At 37.7% G+C, this 17,063-nt stretch overlaps 1 protein-coding gene across 3 annotated transcripts; it reads left to right on the top strand.

Annotated features, from left to right (window-relative positions):
• Positions 1 to 1,353: 1,353 nt before the first annotated feature.
• Positions 1,354 to 12,248, top strand: LOC111860775 (pituitary homeobox 1-like). Of its 3 annotated transcripts, XM_023844775.1 has the most exons (5): positions 1,354 to 1,487; positions 2,971 to 3,025; positions 8,502 to 8,651; positions 9,593 to 9,795; positions 11,043 to 12,248. In XM_023844775.1, the coding sequence occupies exons 2-5, from the start codon at positions 2,980 to 2,982 to the stop codon at positions 11,589 to 11,591; spliced, it is 948 nt and encodes a 315-aa protein (XP_023700543.1). In that variant the 5' UTR covers positions 1,354 to 1,487; positions 2,971 to 2,979; the 3' UTR covers positions 11,592 to 12,248. The 3 variants fall into 3 exon arrangements, with proteins under 3 accessions (XP_023700543.1, XP_023700546.1, XP_023700544.1); XM_023844778.1 differs by lacking the exon at positions 2,971 to 3,025; XM_023844776.2 differs by lacking the exons at positions 1,354 to 1,487; positions 2,971 to 3,025 and having other exon boundaries at positions 3,136 to 8,651.
• Positions 12,249 to 17,063: the final 4,815 nt, after the last annotated feature.

Here is a 17,063-nt window from a genome sequence, read left to right as displayed (position 1 = left end):
AAATAAATATATAAATAAAATATATTAATTAAAAATCAAAAAGTAACTGTTTTAAGCACTGAAATTGGCGTTTAATTTCCCCATAATACACTTCTGAAATTTCCCAAATTTTCTCTCATGGATTGCATAAATTATATTCTATTAATTTAATAATATATTTATTAGGGAATGGCTCCAAATGAAAACTATAATACAGACTACTTATCGTCAGTGTTCCATATACGTTTCATTAATGTGATTTAATATGATACTGCATTTACGCAGCCTACATTTCCGAAACAAATTATCATATCTCATAAACAGTATGAGCAATAAAAGGGGAGCATTCGATTTTGTAGTCCTTATAATAAATGCATTTTTGTTTTTTTAAAGACGACTGGATTTGTCGAAAGATTTGCAAACTTTAATTCAGGCGGTTATTTTACCTTTTACTGCTCAGATTTTTGCGTTTTTAACTGCATTCTAACATGAAATACATGGTCACTTATTTAGAAGTGTTATCTCAAATGCATAAAGAGTGTTCCGACTCAACGGGTTTAGTCGGTCAGTGAATGATATTGCGGTTGTTCCAGCTCTTGTTTCAGTAATTGATAATCAAACAGTTATTTTTTACCTCTCAATTCATGCGCAACGGGTGAATAAAGCGTAACATTCAATGGATGCAGAACAGATACACTGATATGAGACTTAGACCAAAAGACATAGTATTTTCATATCAGTAAAGCGGGTCAAACGTGACACATGATATATTTTGTAAACTATAATTAGAAGCACGTTATAAAATGAGCCTGTTATGTGTTATATATGTATGTACATATATAATGTTATGTAATTTGAATTCATAGGGAAATCAAGGTTACACAAAAGTACCTTTGGACATTTGTATAGATGGACACTAAGAAATTATATGATGCAATGAACACACTCGTGTATGTGGGCGCTTAGTATAGTTAAAATAATGTTTTCATATCCGTTCATCAGATATTATTCTGACACTTTAATGTGTTACGTCCATTAAATACAAATAACCCCAAATATAGTCTGTAGATAGACTGAATTTTCCATAAGCCAACCTATGCATGAGAATCTGTGCAAAAAAATGTATATGCATATGTGTGTGTGCGTGCGTGTGTGTGTTTATACAAAACACTTTTGTTCTGTAGCTATTAGATGCTATAGTATTATATAGAGTTATAGTTTAATAGTGAAAACAACGTTCAAAATGTCCATAGCCTTTAAAACGATACTTGTTGGAACATAGACTTGCAACATATTACCAGCCGGTAAAGGGGACGCAGAAGGGAATTGCCCGCGTGACGTCACTGGAGCGCGAGAGGCAGCTTGTAAAGAAAACCCCGTACAGCACTGGCGCTGCATTAAAGAGCATAGATCAGTCCGGCACGTATCTGCGCGTCACTGGATCTATTTAACACCTGCATGGGGAAAGCAAATTTCTAACATCAATTCTCTGTGGTGGGAACTATCGGGTAAGTTGCCCGTATATTTAAACGCCGTAGAAAATCTAACGAATTGAAGGTGATAATTCAGCTGGTGTCGTTCAGGCTGGGCGCGGAGGTAACGACTGCCATAAGTTAAGGCTTGAATACCATATTGACATCATTTAGATTGAAAATGTATTAGATTTGAAATATGGGAATCAGATAACTTTATCCATGTATCAGATTGTCCTGGCGCAGCAATTTCATGGCTTGATATTTACCTTAGTATCAAAGTCAACCGCGGGGAGAGTGAAGAGTCCGGCGAAGGACTCCGGTTGTTAAGTAAATAATTTCTTGCACAAAAGATCGTTAAGAACATAGAGAGATGGATTAATGAGAATATAGGTAATTAACTCGATAATGTACCTCATTATACAAGACACCTTCGACTACAGTTGATGTTTTATTCCATATCTGTTGATGTCTTAGTTAAGCCCCGGCGCTAAGTAAACTAGACAACAGGGGATCAACGTGCGAACTGAAATTCTCGTTTTGTCGCAACCAAAATGTAATTTTATGGCAAAGAACAGTAACGTCTTTCGTCATTTTTAGTAATTCTGATAATGAATTTCAGAAAGGTCTTAGAAATAACGCGGAAAACAAGAAAAAATATCACGTAAAAAGCCTTTGTTTGGTTGCTGTAAAACAATCTATTGTAAATTAATTTGTTTTTAAAACCGTAACGTGTTCCGGCCCACTACTTACGAGTGTATTCTATTTAGATTATATGTACAGTCGTCGTTATTAATACAGCCATCTGAAACTTGCTTTGGTAAATGAGTGCTTTTAAATATATAAATGTAAATGCGACCAGAAATGTATGTCTCTTTTGTCTATCTTTAAGGCCCACTAAACCATATTTGATGTCAAAAGTCAAGTGTCAGAAGTAGATGAAACAGATTCAAAGAGCTTTTTGTGTTTATACAGCAGCAGCGCGGGTGTATGCGCGTGTGTGATTGAAGCAGGGAGCAGCAGCGTAGAGTCGCGATTTATTGTCGACATTAAACAAGCACAGGGATTCCTACAGATAAGAGAAGTTGCGTGAATATGTTACGAAAAGATAAACAGGCAAGGCTTATATTATCTGCATTTAAACTAAAGAAACCCCATACCAAACCGACTAATTCGCTGGGGTAAAATCAGGAAGTAATCACACCAAGAGTGCAATTTATCCTTTTTTAAAGTTAATATTTAGCTGGGAAGTTTCTAACTGTTGATTCATGCACCAATTATAGCACATTATTGTATTTTTTAGATAGAATGGAAAAAAACATATATACTCCTAAAGTGTATTGATCGGTCTTGATGATTGCCAAATAGATGTATCTATAGTATATGAATCTTTGTGGTGTTTATTTCCCTACATTTCAATGCTGTCTTTGTGATTCAAAATAACGACCGGAGCTGATACCGAAGGCGTGTAAGCGATGCTATGTTGATGGCAAATAACTGATGTTATTCTGTGTTACAGGCATTTGGAATGGAACTAAATTTGTCTAAGAATATAATCTCTTGCGGGGATACAGGTATTACAGCATGTTTAACTGTTATTTTGTGTCATCTTACTACACACTATGCACCACGCAACCGAAATATATACCCTTTTTCAGATGCAGGCGTTGGTCTTTTTGTTTGTTGTGTACCTTCACCATTTGCCATGCACAAGGCCGCAAATAAAAAATAATCATAACTTCTTTAGTATTTGTAGTCTGATCAGTTGTTAAACACGTATCTTTAGTGCTTTACTAAATGTGTTGACATCATTATGTTTAAGTTAAATGTAGGCCTATTATAAATGCCAGTCTGGTAGCATAATGTTATTCAGTTTTAGACATGTTTTCCCATTGTGTTCTGCCGTTGCTGATACGTTGTTCGTGTGTTTTCCCGTTTGTTTAAGTTCCTTGCCTAAAACTATAAGATTTCAATTATGAATGCATGATCCGTCGCTACGCTAAGTTAGAAAAGTTCCTATGTTAGACTAACAGTACAGTCTTTGCCTAATAACTCGGTTGTGTCAGTCGGATACGTCTCTAACATGTAGACCTACTTACCAACGGCTTGCATGTCCCATATTTCGGCCTTCGCTGTATTACAAGTTCTGAGGTGTATCAGACCTATCAGAGAGGTCCTGGCTCCCAAAGATACAGGAATCTTCAGCAGAACATGAAAGCATTAAACTTAAGCCGGCTACTGACCATCTGGAATTACGCTCGGGTTGTGGGGCATGTTTGTTTGATTTTATTTCCAGCACAAATACGCTAGCTATTGTTAGTTTGTCTTTAGCTAAAGACTGGAAAGGGAATAAGGGGGGGAGAATCAAAAAAAGTTTAATGAAATAAAATCGCATGCGACGCCATGTGTGATCCTAACGAAAAACAACGTGAGTTGTTTAATTTAATACGAAACATGTTTATTGACATTAAATCTCGAACAGCATCATCTTTTCCTAAACCAAATGCTGGTTCTCTGCAATGCGATCCGTCCTTCTGAAAAACTAACCACATTAAATAAAACCCGCTTTTACAAGGTCCGGCCAAAACGTCTGTGTATGCCCTTGGTATAAAGTTATGTAGATTTTATGAGCTTTGTTTTTTCTGTTTTGACCTAATGGGACACGGGGGCAAGAACGGTAAACAGGTGAATAAATAATGGCTATTCGCTTGATTTCATAGCCTGCATAATGATGACTATAAACAGTGTCATCATTGGCATACGTAATGGTCGTTGTCAAATAGCGGTGTAAGGAAAACTCATAAGCATGCGTTTTACTGTAAACCTTAAATATGGGCGACCACAGTAAATGAGCAAAGCATTTACAGAAAGGTTTATTTTTAAACGACCGAATAGAATTACAGGAGTCTAAGCTAGTTAACATCTGTCAAGTTAACGCCACCTGCCAGATCTCTGCTGCTGTCGCAGCTGATCATAAGAACTGATCCGACCGCTATAATTAATTAACACGACCGTCGAAAAGGTTAGCGGAGATACAAGTGAAGCGTCGGCTGCTGGAGCGGAGACAGTCAGACCGCCTTTATCACGACACAGAGGATCAAAGGCAAAGCTCCTTCTCTAGAAGGAACCGTATTATCGAAACCCATCTGCTGTTATTTGCTAATCTCTGTTATATGATGGGGTGACACTTTCATAATGAAATGTGTGGTATTTCATAATCTTACTTTAATCGTTTTAAACACATACGTGTTCCATTCCAAATTATAATCACAGGAGCCAGTAGATTTCACAGGGTGTTGTTCCTGCACACAGTAAAAGACATCCCTTAGACTTGAATAAATTTATTGATACGGCTGACGTTTGCGTTTATTTACTTGGGCTCGTACAAGAGTAGCAATTAAGCCTTATTCTTGAAACCAAAATTACAACTGGATGTGGTTTTGTACAGTTATCTTTGAATATGGTGCATGCATTAGTGTCATGTCCTACTAGACCTGTAGACACTAAACACACAACAGTATTTTACTTGTGACATTTCAATAATAATTAAAAGAATATATTCAATCCCCTTTTTTACTATATGGATAAATTTCGGGACTGTAAATCTTTGGTGCTAAAGTATAAAAATTACGCGAACTGAACATACGGTCGTTTAGCAAAATAACAGGAAAAGCATCGTTCGGCGACGGTATACGTAAATTCTGTGTTTAACAATATATTAGTATAACTAATGTTACAAACTAGATTTGCCAGTGATGTACTTCTATACGTTTGACAATGCGGAGTTGTTTGTATTTTTCATAGACTGAAAAATTGCAGGCCAATTCGTTAATTGGGGAAATTATAACGTAGAACACAACGTTAATGTAAAAGTTCGACAGCGAAAGACACGTAAATCGGGAATAAAAATGTCCTGTGGATGTTTTAATAGCATTTAGAAAGTGTTTTGTTTGATCAAACTGACATAGAAAACATTGACAAATAGCAAAGTTCGATTATCAATAACTAAATTTATAATAATAAATGTACTTGCTTCGTTGTTTCTATAGGACAGTTTAGAAATAAAGCGAAGAATTTACCCCGAAAGCGCGCCTTGCAGGATGAAAATAATTTATTCTGTACTACGTAGACATGTTAATTAACCAATAATTAAATGAAATCTTGTGTGCGTGTCCTGAAGCTAATACGTTGGTAATTTTCTTGTCAGTTTTCTAATGATTTAATCTTTAAGTAATAATACATTTTGAAACGTAAGTAAAAAGTTATCTAAGGTAGGAGAATATTGTGGGGTCATGACCTTTACCTCCCCCATACGTGTCAGCGATGGCTAACGTGCTGAACCGTAGATTTGCTTCAAGGTTTCCTTCTGGTTAAATAAAACTCAATGTCAAATGTTATCGCCGCAAAATCATCTCTAAGGTGACACAACCAAATGATCTCACTGGTATTCAAAAAAAAAAAACGGCGCTATTTCTTTTATAAAACAAAAAAATCCATTGACACATAAAAACTAACCGAGTACATGTTGATCGGCAGCATGATTGTTACATATTTATTTGCAAATAAGAATAGGCCTATATAATAAAGAATAATCACTACATAGTGAATTTGGTAGTTCAACGAGCGCATTGCGCTAATTCAGAGGCCGTTGGTTCAAATCTCAAAAGATGCAAATAAATTACAACCGATCTCTCTACTTTAAGTCGCCTTGGATAGAACAGTCGCGTAAAATGTACATGCATATAATAGATAATGAACGGCCTTGTCGTTTTGTAGTTATTTCGAACATTGTTTCAATTTAAAATAAAATTCTCTGAAAGGCTGAGGAAAGGTCATTAAAATTTAAGAATGGGTTTATATAAATAAGGACCAAAAATTGACTTTTTTAAATGCAATTTTATTAAAACAGTTCACTAAATATTCCTATAATTTGACAAATATAGCGAACGTAGGTTGCAATAAAATGTTGTATTAAAGCACAGCTGGGAGATGTATAGATTTTGTACCACAAGGGAAGCAAAATTGTGCGTTTTTCGCTTAACGTGCACAAAAATTATCCCTAGTTTGGCATTCTTTGATAACGACTACATTTTACAATGATTTCCCACCAGCAGGAGCCGCTGTTTCAAATTAAGCTCAGTAAGGGAATATAAAAACGAATAATTCAGAATTGAAGTGTACAACTGCACCTTTATTTTTTTGTCTTTAGACTTTCAGAACGCAGATCAGATTCAGGCAAATTTGGGTTTCTTTACTTACAGTTACAGACTTTACGTATATAGGTGCAGGTTTTAATTCAAAGGAAATTTTACGTTGGCATTAACGTTCTGTAAATTGAGATTATGTAAACTATACGCTCACAGTTGTAATTTTGATTAAATAAATACCTTTTGCTTTAAGTATTAATAAGTTTAACGTTCTTCTGGTAAGGTTGGTAAGGTGATTTGGGCTGTGGTTAAAATTAACGAAAGTATCCCATCATCTGTATATGTAGGTGAAACAAAAACAACACCAAAGTAACAACATTTGCGGGAAATTCGTTAAGTTTAATTCTTTTACAATCGGTATAAAAATACTATATAAATACAATATCCTACAACAGGCATGTTCCCAATGTATAGCTATGAAATCCCGCACACAATTATTAGTGTCCACAATGTTACATATTTAGGAAAATGGCTATTTTCAAAATGATAACAATGTGACAATTATACATTTAAAATTGTAATTAAATTGAATCGAAGTTTAACTATTCGACTCGTATGACTATTCTGGACTGTGAATATTAGCTTAGTGGGGCAAAAGAGGCGCCAAAAGAACCAATGATTTTAATTATTTTTTTATTATTTCAAATATATATGACTACTAAAATCACTACTTTTATTTAGATAATTATTTGCGAGCTAAGGCGAAATTGTGGTCAGACATAAAGTTATTTCTTAACAAGTGGTTTCCTAAAAAGCTTAATTTTCTGAAGTGAACGAAATTCGCAGATATTGTCTTTTGGGGAGAAAATCTGAGTAGCATTCATTATGATTGCTTAGGCTGATGGACACATGATTGGCAGGTCACCTTTTACTACTGGAAACAATGGAACGTATACCTCAATCTAACGCCCGTATACTGAGGGTGGGTGGGCGCCTGTGTGTGTGTGTGTGTGTGTGTGTGTGTGTGTGTGTGTGTGTGTGTGTCGGAGAGCCAGGAAAGTGGTCAACCATTAAAACATGGCCAGTTACAATTTATTACTGACCAATTATATTCTTAACTGTGATAGATAAAATATTATGCTAACTCGTCAATTGCAAGACGTCGTTTATTCGCCATTTCACGAAATTGCACTAATGGATACAGACTACTTTTTCCAGGCAAGATTTTTTTTTCCCGTTCTCAGTCTAAACTAGGGTATAAATTACTGTATTTTACACGAAATGTTTTTACATCGAAACATAGCAAGGCAGGTCACGGCAAGTGTTTATTCGATTCAGCTCGTATCCGAATATACATTGTGTGCGTGTGTATACAAGCGCGCCCAGCTGCCCGTAGCACTTCGCTTAGGCTTATTTCAAACATGCCCGAATAAAAGGCCCATTTTCTTCGGGAGTTTCACAAGTAACGTAAAGCGGTGCTCGCTCTTGTGTTCCTCTGTGACAAATCCAAAAAGTGCTCTTGCCTGCAGACGGATTAGACTGATCGTAGTTTGTGGGTGGGACCCCCTCCTCTGCGATAGGGGAGGTTTAATAGGAAAAATGGGTGGATCTACGCTGGTTTTCCTGCTAGACAGCTTTAACTCTGAAGGGATGAGCCCATTCTCTCCGCAACACAAACTGGAAGTGTACTTGCCGTCATTGCTGTACGAATTAATTACGTTCGCCGGCGAAAGTCGGACGGAAATCGATGCGAAAATAAAATTCAAGTTGCCCTCGCTACAACGACCGTATTCGAGAAGATTTTTTTTCAATCGCCTGTTTAGATGAGTTTCTAAATAAAAAAGTTAAGCTAGAATATTCACAGCGAGCCTGCTTTTTAATGCAGCATCATCCTTTCATTAAGGTGGTATGAACTTGGACAGAATCTCCGAGGCTGTAAGACCCCAGCCGGCGCGCGACATGGCTTCCACCTTCCACTTGCCCAGGACTTCCAGCAGCAAACGCGAAACGTTAGATAACTCCAGCAGCGAATCGTCAGATACTGAAATTGCAGGTACGGTCATCATCCGATTATTACTCCTTGTCGAATTTCTATGAGTTATCCGCAATGCTGCGGAAATACTAACATATATTATCTATGCATGCAGGACAGGTATGTCTCACACTAAAGTATCATTGTAGCCTATTATTAAGAGACCAGCAGTCAAGGGGCCTACTAATGCAAAACACGAGTAAATTTACAATAACTTGATTATTTGAATAAAATAATATGTAATATTAAAAATACATACATTGAAAACATAAATACCACATTATTTTTAAAACATACAGAAAATGAACAATAAATGTTGTTGCAAAATCGTGTAGTCAGGGAATATTATTATAAGTAACATTTTCACAAGTGGAATTATGAGTAATGATAATACACGTCGCTTGAAAATATGTACAAAACTTTGCAAAATGCATACTTAATTTAAACCAATCAAGTTATTTATGCAAGTAGACTTTCTGTTTAGGTATTTACGATTTTTTTTCTGTTTATCTGAATCAACTTTTGGATAAATACAAAGCAATAAACAGCAAATGACAAGCAAAGTAACTTTAATCATTGCTTAAGTTACACGGTATCACTTTAAATTGTATATTGACATTTAATAGGTAAATTAAAGTCAAAAAGTCCGAGGTCTGTAAATCTGTTCATATTTAAGAAACTGTCACAATCTCACCGTGTTTTGCAACACGGTTATGTTGAATTGCTTTTATTGTCCCCCTATGTTATTTTCTTAATGGCGTATTTTGCATGTTTGTCTGCTATGCAGAAATCGCCACCCTGGTATTTAATAAAATGGAAACAGTCATTTTGACCGCTGCTCAGAATATAGGCCTACTTTTTGCAAACGGAGTACAGTGTAGTTACTTCTCAGTAAAGGTGCGATTATATATGAGAACTGTAATCGGAGTGAAATAAACAGCGAGAGTACGTCTGTTTCTTAGACAAGGAAAGGCTCGCAGAGCACAGAAGCGATGATGGAACGGCCGAGGACCCCAAAAAGAAGAAACAGCGGCGACAGAGGACGCATTTCACCAGCCAGCAGCTGCAAGAGTTGGAAGCCACATTTCAGCGAAACCGGTACCCGGACATGAGCACCAGAGAGGAGATAGCCGTGTGGACTAATCTCACCGAGGCCAGAGTTCGGGTAAGGCTCCGCTAATCGTATGTTTAACATGATTCTGCGGCCCAGGGAAGTCTAAAACAAATCCATTTTCTAGTCTGTACGATCTGCAACGCCACAATTCCGTTGATTTCGGCCTGCTATATAAACCGTGTTGTAGACAGTGGTGAATTCCTCGGACCAAATATGTCGGAAATTCTGATTCTGAACTTAGCAGCAGTGAAATATATTACTATATGAACTGCGGAAATGGCATATACCATATATGGAAGGTAGGCCTGTTAGTATTAAAATATGTTACATGGACTTAGTTTTTCATTCAAGAGCATGCAGCTGCATCAACATTAAGTAGGCTTATGGTTGCAAATTTTAATGTGGGCCTATATAAATTATAAATAAAGTTTAAAAAGACGGCGTACAATTTTATCGCCACTTATGCTGTTCGTTTTCAGAATTTATTTACGTTGCCACTACAGATTTAAGAAGCAAATAGTATTTGGGACGATTACAATAGATAATCATTGGATCAAATCTTTTAAGTAGACAGGCCTATAGTGGCCCGGTGAAAGAGTTCTAGTCTTGATTGTATCAGTTGCGCTTTAATTGCGTATTCGTTCAACTAGGCCCTAATTGTTCTGCGCTGTAAATTTGCCTGCGGAATAAAATGCATTTATGTAAACTGCTTTTAAAACCGCGGCATTCTACTCATGATCACCGAATTAAAATAACATGCAAATGTAATGCTAAAGAATCATTTACCAGATTTTATATAATTAGCCTACACTGTACATTAACACACATCGTGTAATCCGTTTAAAAAGGGTGTACTTTTAAATGATTTAAAATAGTAATTACATTAGTCAGAAAGCCACGTATAGAAACTATTATATGTATATTACATATGTGTATATAATATTACATACAGAATTTTACGTGCTTCAAGGAAGCGTTGCATGCCCGGTTTTAAATGCGGTAAAATGGAAAGTTAACACTGACAAGTTTAAATTTTTGCAAAAAAAAAATCTATCATAACTAAAGTTTTTGTATTTTGACTGTGACTTCTGGCTTTTGAAAATGGGGTGGGGGGTGCTCATTGTATCCAATTAAATTTTGTAACACATTACATAGATTTATTAGGCGACTTTTGCCATCGCCTATAAGTACTGCCCCCGTGTTTATTTATGAAAATGCACACACTGGGTCTGTGATACATCGACACAATGGATCCCATATTAAGTAAATTATTAATACGAATTTTGTGTGTCGCATAGGTGTGGTTTAAAAACCGCAGGGCGAAATGGAGGAAACGGGAGCGCAACCAGCAGATGGACTTGTGCAAAAACAGCTACCTGCCGCAGTTCAGCGGTCTGATGCAGCCTTACGAAGACATGTACCCGGCGTACACGTATAACAACTGGACGAATAAGGCACTGGCTCCCGCCCCGCTGTCCACGAAAAACTTTCCATTCTTCAACTCCATGAGCCCGCTGACTTCCCAATCCATGTTCTCGGCGCCGAACTCCATCTCTTCCATGAGCATGGCTTCCGGCATGGGTCACTCCGCCGTGCCCGGCATGCCTGCATCCGGCCTGAACAACATCAGCAATCTTAATGGCATAAGCGGCTCCTCGATCAATTCGGCCATGTCTTCGTCCACCTGCCCTTACGGACCACCTGGTTCCTCTTACAGCGTGTATCGGGACACTTGTAACTCCAGCCTGGCCACGCTGAGACTGAAATCTAAGCAGCACCCTACTTTTGGATACAGTGGCCTGCAAAGTCCAGGTTCGGGCCTAAACGCCTGTCAGTACAACAGTTGACGTTTTAGACAAAATTAAACATCACAAGCGGACCTGCGGATGGCACAAACCGACAACTGGATTGGTTGCAGTCGTTTTAAATGGATTATGCGGGTTTTATGTGATTACTTATAAACTTGCACAACAAAATATCCATGTTTTGGATTTCATAGTGAAGACATTTGTTACATTGTCACATTGTAAATACGGAAAAAGGAACAATTGTCGACCTTTAGCTTGCTTGCTTTGAAGACTTAAACTATTTGAATCTTGCTATCATTGTTGGACGGGGAAAATTAATAAACAAACTTAAATCTTTAACGGATATAACATGGTAAAAGAAATTAACTGTTGTATGTAAATTTTTATACTTCCCCTTTGTGTCTGTGTGTGTGTTTTTTACGTGCAGAAAGCGCACATTTTACGAAGCAGCCGGCGTCATGTATTTGTGGAACAACTTCCAGCGCTTGGTTTGACGTATTTTTTTATTTCTTTGCTTGTCTTAATAGAAAAAAACGCATGCTTCACTCCAGTGCAACGTGATTTGTACAAACTGATATTATTGTAAGAGGAGAAATAAGCAAATCGATTATTCTGTATCCAAAAAGGTGAATGGAAATTATCAACATGTTTATTGCAATACAGAATGTTTTAATAAAGTTCAGGCGAAGGGCCGATTTTCCAGATATTCATTTTAAAGGTACCATTGCGTTTTCCGTGCATCACAATTAAACCACCTGAAAAATTAATGCCATCTTAAAACAGCTAATTTTAAAATATGCTACATAATAAAGGTATAAATCGGTTTCTGCTGACACCGCTGAGAAAATCAGTTATAAGTAACATTTGTTTTTCGTTACCAATTACGCCTATTTTTACAATGTAAAGATGCTATTACTATTGTAACAATAGTGACCTTTGGTTTATTAAAAGCCGTTGATTTGACAGGCCTAATATTTATTTAAAAGATGATTATTGGACACTTAATACAATTACCTCTGAACTGTTGCTCGTTTTGTATTTTGCGCTATTGGCGAGTTTGTACCGTAAACACAAACCAATAAATAAAAACAATACCTATATTAAACCGAAACGGTCAAATAACTTTTCTAAGTCACATGACCTTGTTTTCGTGACAACAGCTGAATCATTTTAAATAAAAGTTAATTATGTTGCAACAGTCAATTCCTTTAGAAAATAATTTCAATGCCGTCACAAAATATGAGGCATTAGCCTAGTGTTTTAAATAAGATAATACTTGAGTGGAAAACGGAACCTTATGACACTGGCGATACTGTAATTTTTATTATTGTCTGAAATATTTGAGTATTTATCGACAGGCATCTGGTGTAAGACTAAACCACACTTCGAGCTATTGAGCAAGGGTAGAGAAAATATACGTTTTTTTGTTCAAGCCTTTCGTTTTACGTGATCGGCTGTAGCATTCGGATTCTATAGACTTACAGAAAACGTGTCTCTTTGTATCTCTATTACTGAAGATGCATGGTATCAGAAAAATTCCAGGTCGCTTAAATTTTCCCACCTAATTAAAAACTGAACTGTAAAATAAAATATTATAAAATAATTTTTCCCATTCGAAATTAATGCGATAGGCTACATATTTTAAAAACAGGTGCCTGTCCGTCGACTTACGCCCTGTTGAGTTACGTCCGAAATCCACAGTAAATAACACACAAGGATGGAGCGACGCCTGAAACTGGACGTAGTAGGACGTTAGCCGGTGTATCGCCTTTTGTTATAAAATGTTGTGATTGTGTATTTACATTATTATTTCCTGTATAGTACTGTGTGTGTATTACAGTACTGTATTTGATGACTTGCCTCTATCCTATAACTATCGAGATACGGCCAAATCGACTTGCGTCCGGTTGTCCCGGTCCCAAAAGTGTAAGTCTACGGATAAACATAATTTAACGTCTATTAGATCCGCACGTTCAAGCAGAATGACAGAATATTTCACATCTCGCAGTGATCCATCCATGTTATAAATAGTCGCGCTGAATATTTTACAGTACATCATGACCAAATTCGTTTTGCAGGGTTTGCGGTTTGACGCCGGCCTGAGCCGCAGACGCCAAGAACCATAGCCGGGGACTTTTTTTTTGTTCCCGTCAGTGAACCGTTGAAATGCCCTGTTTTTCTTACGTGATCTAATGGCTATAAAGAAAATTTAGTAAACCACTGCGGTTCACGTGGAGACTCCTGTTCTGGACTGCGGCAGGTCAGCGAGTGCACCTGACATTTACTTCAGGTCTACTAATATGGTTTTAAAATGCTATATAAAATGCGTCGTTTTTACGTCTTAGTTTTAAGAAACGTGCAAAGGGTGCCATCGTATTCGTGACCTTCACGCCTGGCTCGCAAACGGCGCATCTCTATTGCCGCTCGCCTTTCCCATATCTAGAGCTGTGACCCATTAAACTATTATTATTGCAGTTATCCATTATAACATACACCTCCCTTATCCGTTTTATGACCTTGTCAACCTGATAACATACTAACACATCTAAAAAGATCGTATTGCATGACTGCAACGTAATTTCTGTCTCTCTCTGATATAGACGCCACTGTGTATCTCGCAAAAATACCATGACAATAGATTTCGCTACACGTCAAAAGAGGAATTATGGCTTAATATCAGTACTTACGCTCCAGAAACAGTTTTAAAAGAGTTAAGGGGAAAAAAAAACTACAAAAATTAAAGAATGTACAGGGTAGGAAAAAAATGATGGCATACGCAATGTTACATAACTGCATAAGGGAGAAAACACGTGCTGTTGCGTTAATTCTATAAACACGGACAGCGAAACGGCCAGTAACTCCGAAAATTAGCTACACGCCTCAGCGCTGGACTTATTTCCCCTCTTTCTAACAGTCAAGCATTATTAATCAAATTGAATTCCCCTGGCATTATGGCTTCTCTTTTTTTTTTTAACAACCCTACCAGCTTATTCAGCCGGATATTTACTGGGGCAGGTCATTCGCGTGACCAGGGCTTTGAGATGTTTTGCAGCCCAGCCCTGCCGGGACACACTCCCCGTCCTGAGTCTCCGTCCTCAGTCACCATGCTGGCCCATGACCCAAGCAGTTAAACCCCCCCCCCCTCCCCCCTCAATTTCCGCAACCACCTTTTCGCTTCCATTATATTACCCCTAGTTGCCAGGTACAAAGACACAGGGAGAGTCTGCTCCAGTGCACCTGTGTCAAAACTAAAGTAGGGGTGTGAAAGGTTCACCTTTCACCCGGGCGACACGGCCAATCACGGGGGCGCAGCCCCAGCCCCCTGTGAGTGGGCAGGAGGCCCCGATCCCAGTTTTCGGCACTGAATCCCCAGTGAGCTCTCCACTGGATTCTCTCCATGTCCCCTCACTGCCACGGACTAAAAAGCTGGACACTTCCACCATATACACCACACATTCCTTTTTTTATTATTCCGGTGAATGGCCGTACTTATGGTTTGCAATTTTCCCTTTCCGGGACATTCTATGAGCTTTTAATTTCCGCCACGTTCTCCATAGCCTCCTCAATTAGATTGCGTTCCAAAATATTACTCAGTGCAATCAGGGTCTGCGAACAGGGCCGCCACAGTCTATAGAAAACAGTAAAAACCGCAGTAAATCATACTATTTAATTACCTATGCATGCAAAATCATGTAACTCGGCACAAAAAGTGCAATGTATACGTTCGATTAGAATTAAGCAGTTTTAAGTAAGATTACCTATGAATACCACAACCATCAACTTGAGGAACAAGACAGACAATGTACGGACACACAGAATGGATATTCTATATATCAGACCACATTGTGTGTTATTGGCAAGGTGAAATTGTCTCCTAAACACTAGTCACTACTCACTTTGGTATGTCAAATATAAATTTGCAAAATACACAAACAATCAGTCTGTCTCAAGCACTGAAATTCACCTTAATTGCTTCCATAAATCTTGGGTCATACACGGCATACATCATAACATTTAAAAATACTAAAATGTTTGCACTGGGAGTGAGCTAATGCTAGACATGGCTGTAATAAATCCTGTATCCCATTTACTAATGATGTTTGTTGGGGGGAAAAAAAAAAAATACGGATGTTTAAATATTAAGCCATTGTGTAGTTAGCTAAAAAGCATACAAAGGTAAATCTCTCCATAAACCCTGCAAAGGAACTAAGAACTAACTAGTCACCCACCCCCCAGCACTAAAGCACCCCACTAAGTCTGCAGGAAGGGAGAATAATTAACCCCGAATACGAGCGTGCGCATGAAATCAGCTTTGATGATTTAAAAAACTGCAGCCATTCCCACTTGTTCGGAGTTCTATCCTGGTAATCCAGTGTTCTCGGGTTTATGAAGACCGTGCAAGTACACGGGTCCTCCAAGACCACGTGGTTCCAGTGGCGTACGCCCTCCTTCAGCTGCTCCACCATCTGGGAGAAGTTTTGACCGCTGCCAGGGGCGGTGGAGGGGCATGGATTCTCTGGCACTACTGGAGCCCTTGAGTACATCAAATAATAAGTTAGTTACATTACACATTGTGCAATATACGATAAATGCGAAATTTTACCAAGGGGACTCCCCTACCACGGCTGGCAAATTATATCGCTCTGGGGAGTGGGGGGGGGGGGGCATAAAGCCACGCAGGGGGGCCCAAGGTGGCATTTTGTTATGGGGCCCAGAATTTTTAGCTATGTCTCTGGTTGAACATGAATTACAGGAGTAGTTTGGTGTGGTACAGAGGATGTGTGTGCATTTTCAACAGCAATCGTTTTCTTAAAAGAAATTGAAAACATACAAAAGAAATACACAGTCATTCCTCTGTCACCCGCAGCCTCTCACGTCGCTACAAAAGTACCCAAAGAAGCTAAAGACTCCGCCCTCTGTCATATACCCTCTGAGCTATTAGCTAGCTACTCTGACACTCTGATTAAAAGCACAGCAGAAATACTACATCTGATTTAGTACATTTCAGAACCAGAGAACATCTATGTGGAGAAAAAAAATTAACATTAGATCTTAAGTTATAAAATGTAGATAAATATGGAAACCAAATATATAGGTTTAGCTCAAAGTTTGTAATGAAAAATTTCTGCTGAATCGCTTGATCTTAAGCAGAACATACATCTTAAATGTCCAACATATATTTAGTATGTACACCTTTATATTAACCTTTTACCATCAACATGTATTTAGTATGTACACCTTTATATTAACCTTTTACCATCAACATATATTTAGTATGTACTCCTTTATATTAACCTTTTACCATCAACATGTATTTAGTATGTACTCCTTTATATTAACCTTTTACCATCAACATGTATTTAGTATGTACACCTTTATATTAACCTTTTACCATCAACATATATTTAGTATGTACACCTTTATATTAACCTTTTACAATCAACATATATTTAGTATGTACTCCTTTATATTAACCTTTTACCATCAACATGTATTTAGTATGTACTCCTT

Source organism: Paramormyrops kingsleyae, chromosome 24 (genome assembly GCF_048594095.1).
Source record: "Paramormyrops kingsleyae isolate MSU_618 chromosome 24, PKINGS_0.4, whole genome shotgun sequence".
NCBI classification, from domain to species: Eukaryota; Metazoa; Chordata; class Actinopteri; order Osteoglossiformes; family Mormyridae; genus Paramormyrops; species Paramormyrops kingsleyae.
This window is presented reverse-complemented; position numbering and strand designations above follow the sequence as displayed.

Coding starts and splice junctions, on each gene's coding strand:
- LOC111860775 (XM_023844775.1), top strand. CDS start 2,980: ATGGAACTAAATTTGTCTAAGAATATAATCTCTTGCGGGGATACAG. Junction 3,026..8,501: donor AATCTCTTGCGGGGATACAG/GTATTACAGCAT, acceptor CCTTTCATTAAG/GTGGTATGAACTTGGACAGA. Junction 8,652..9,592: donor GTCAGATACTGAAATTGCAG/GTACGGTCATCA, acceptor TCTGTTTCTTAG/ACAAGGAAAGGCTCGCAGAG.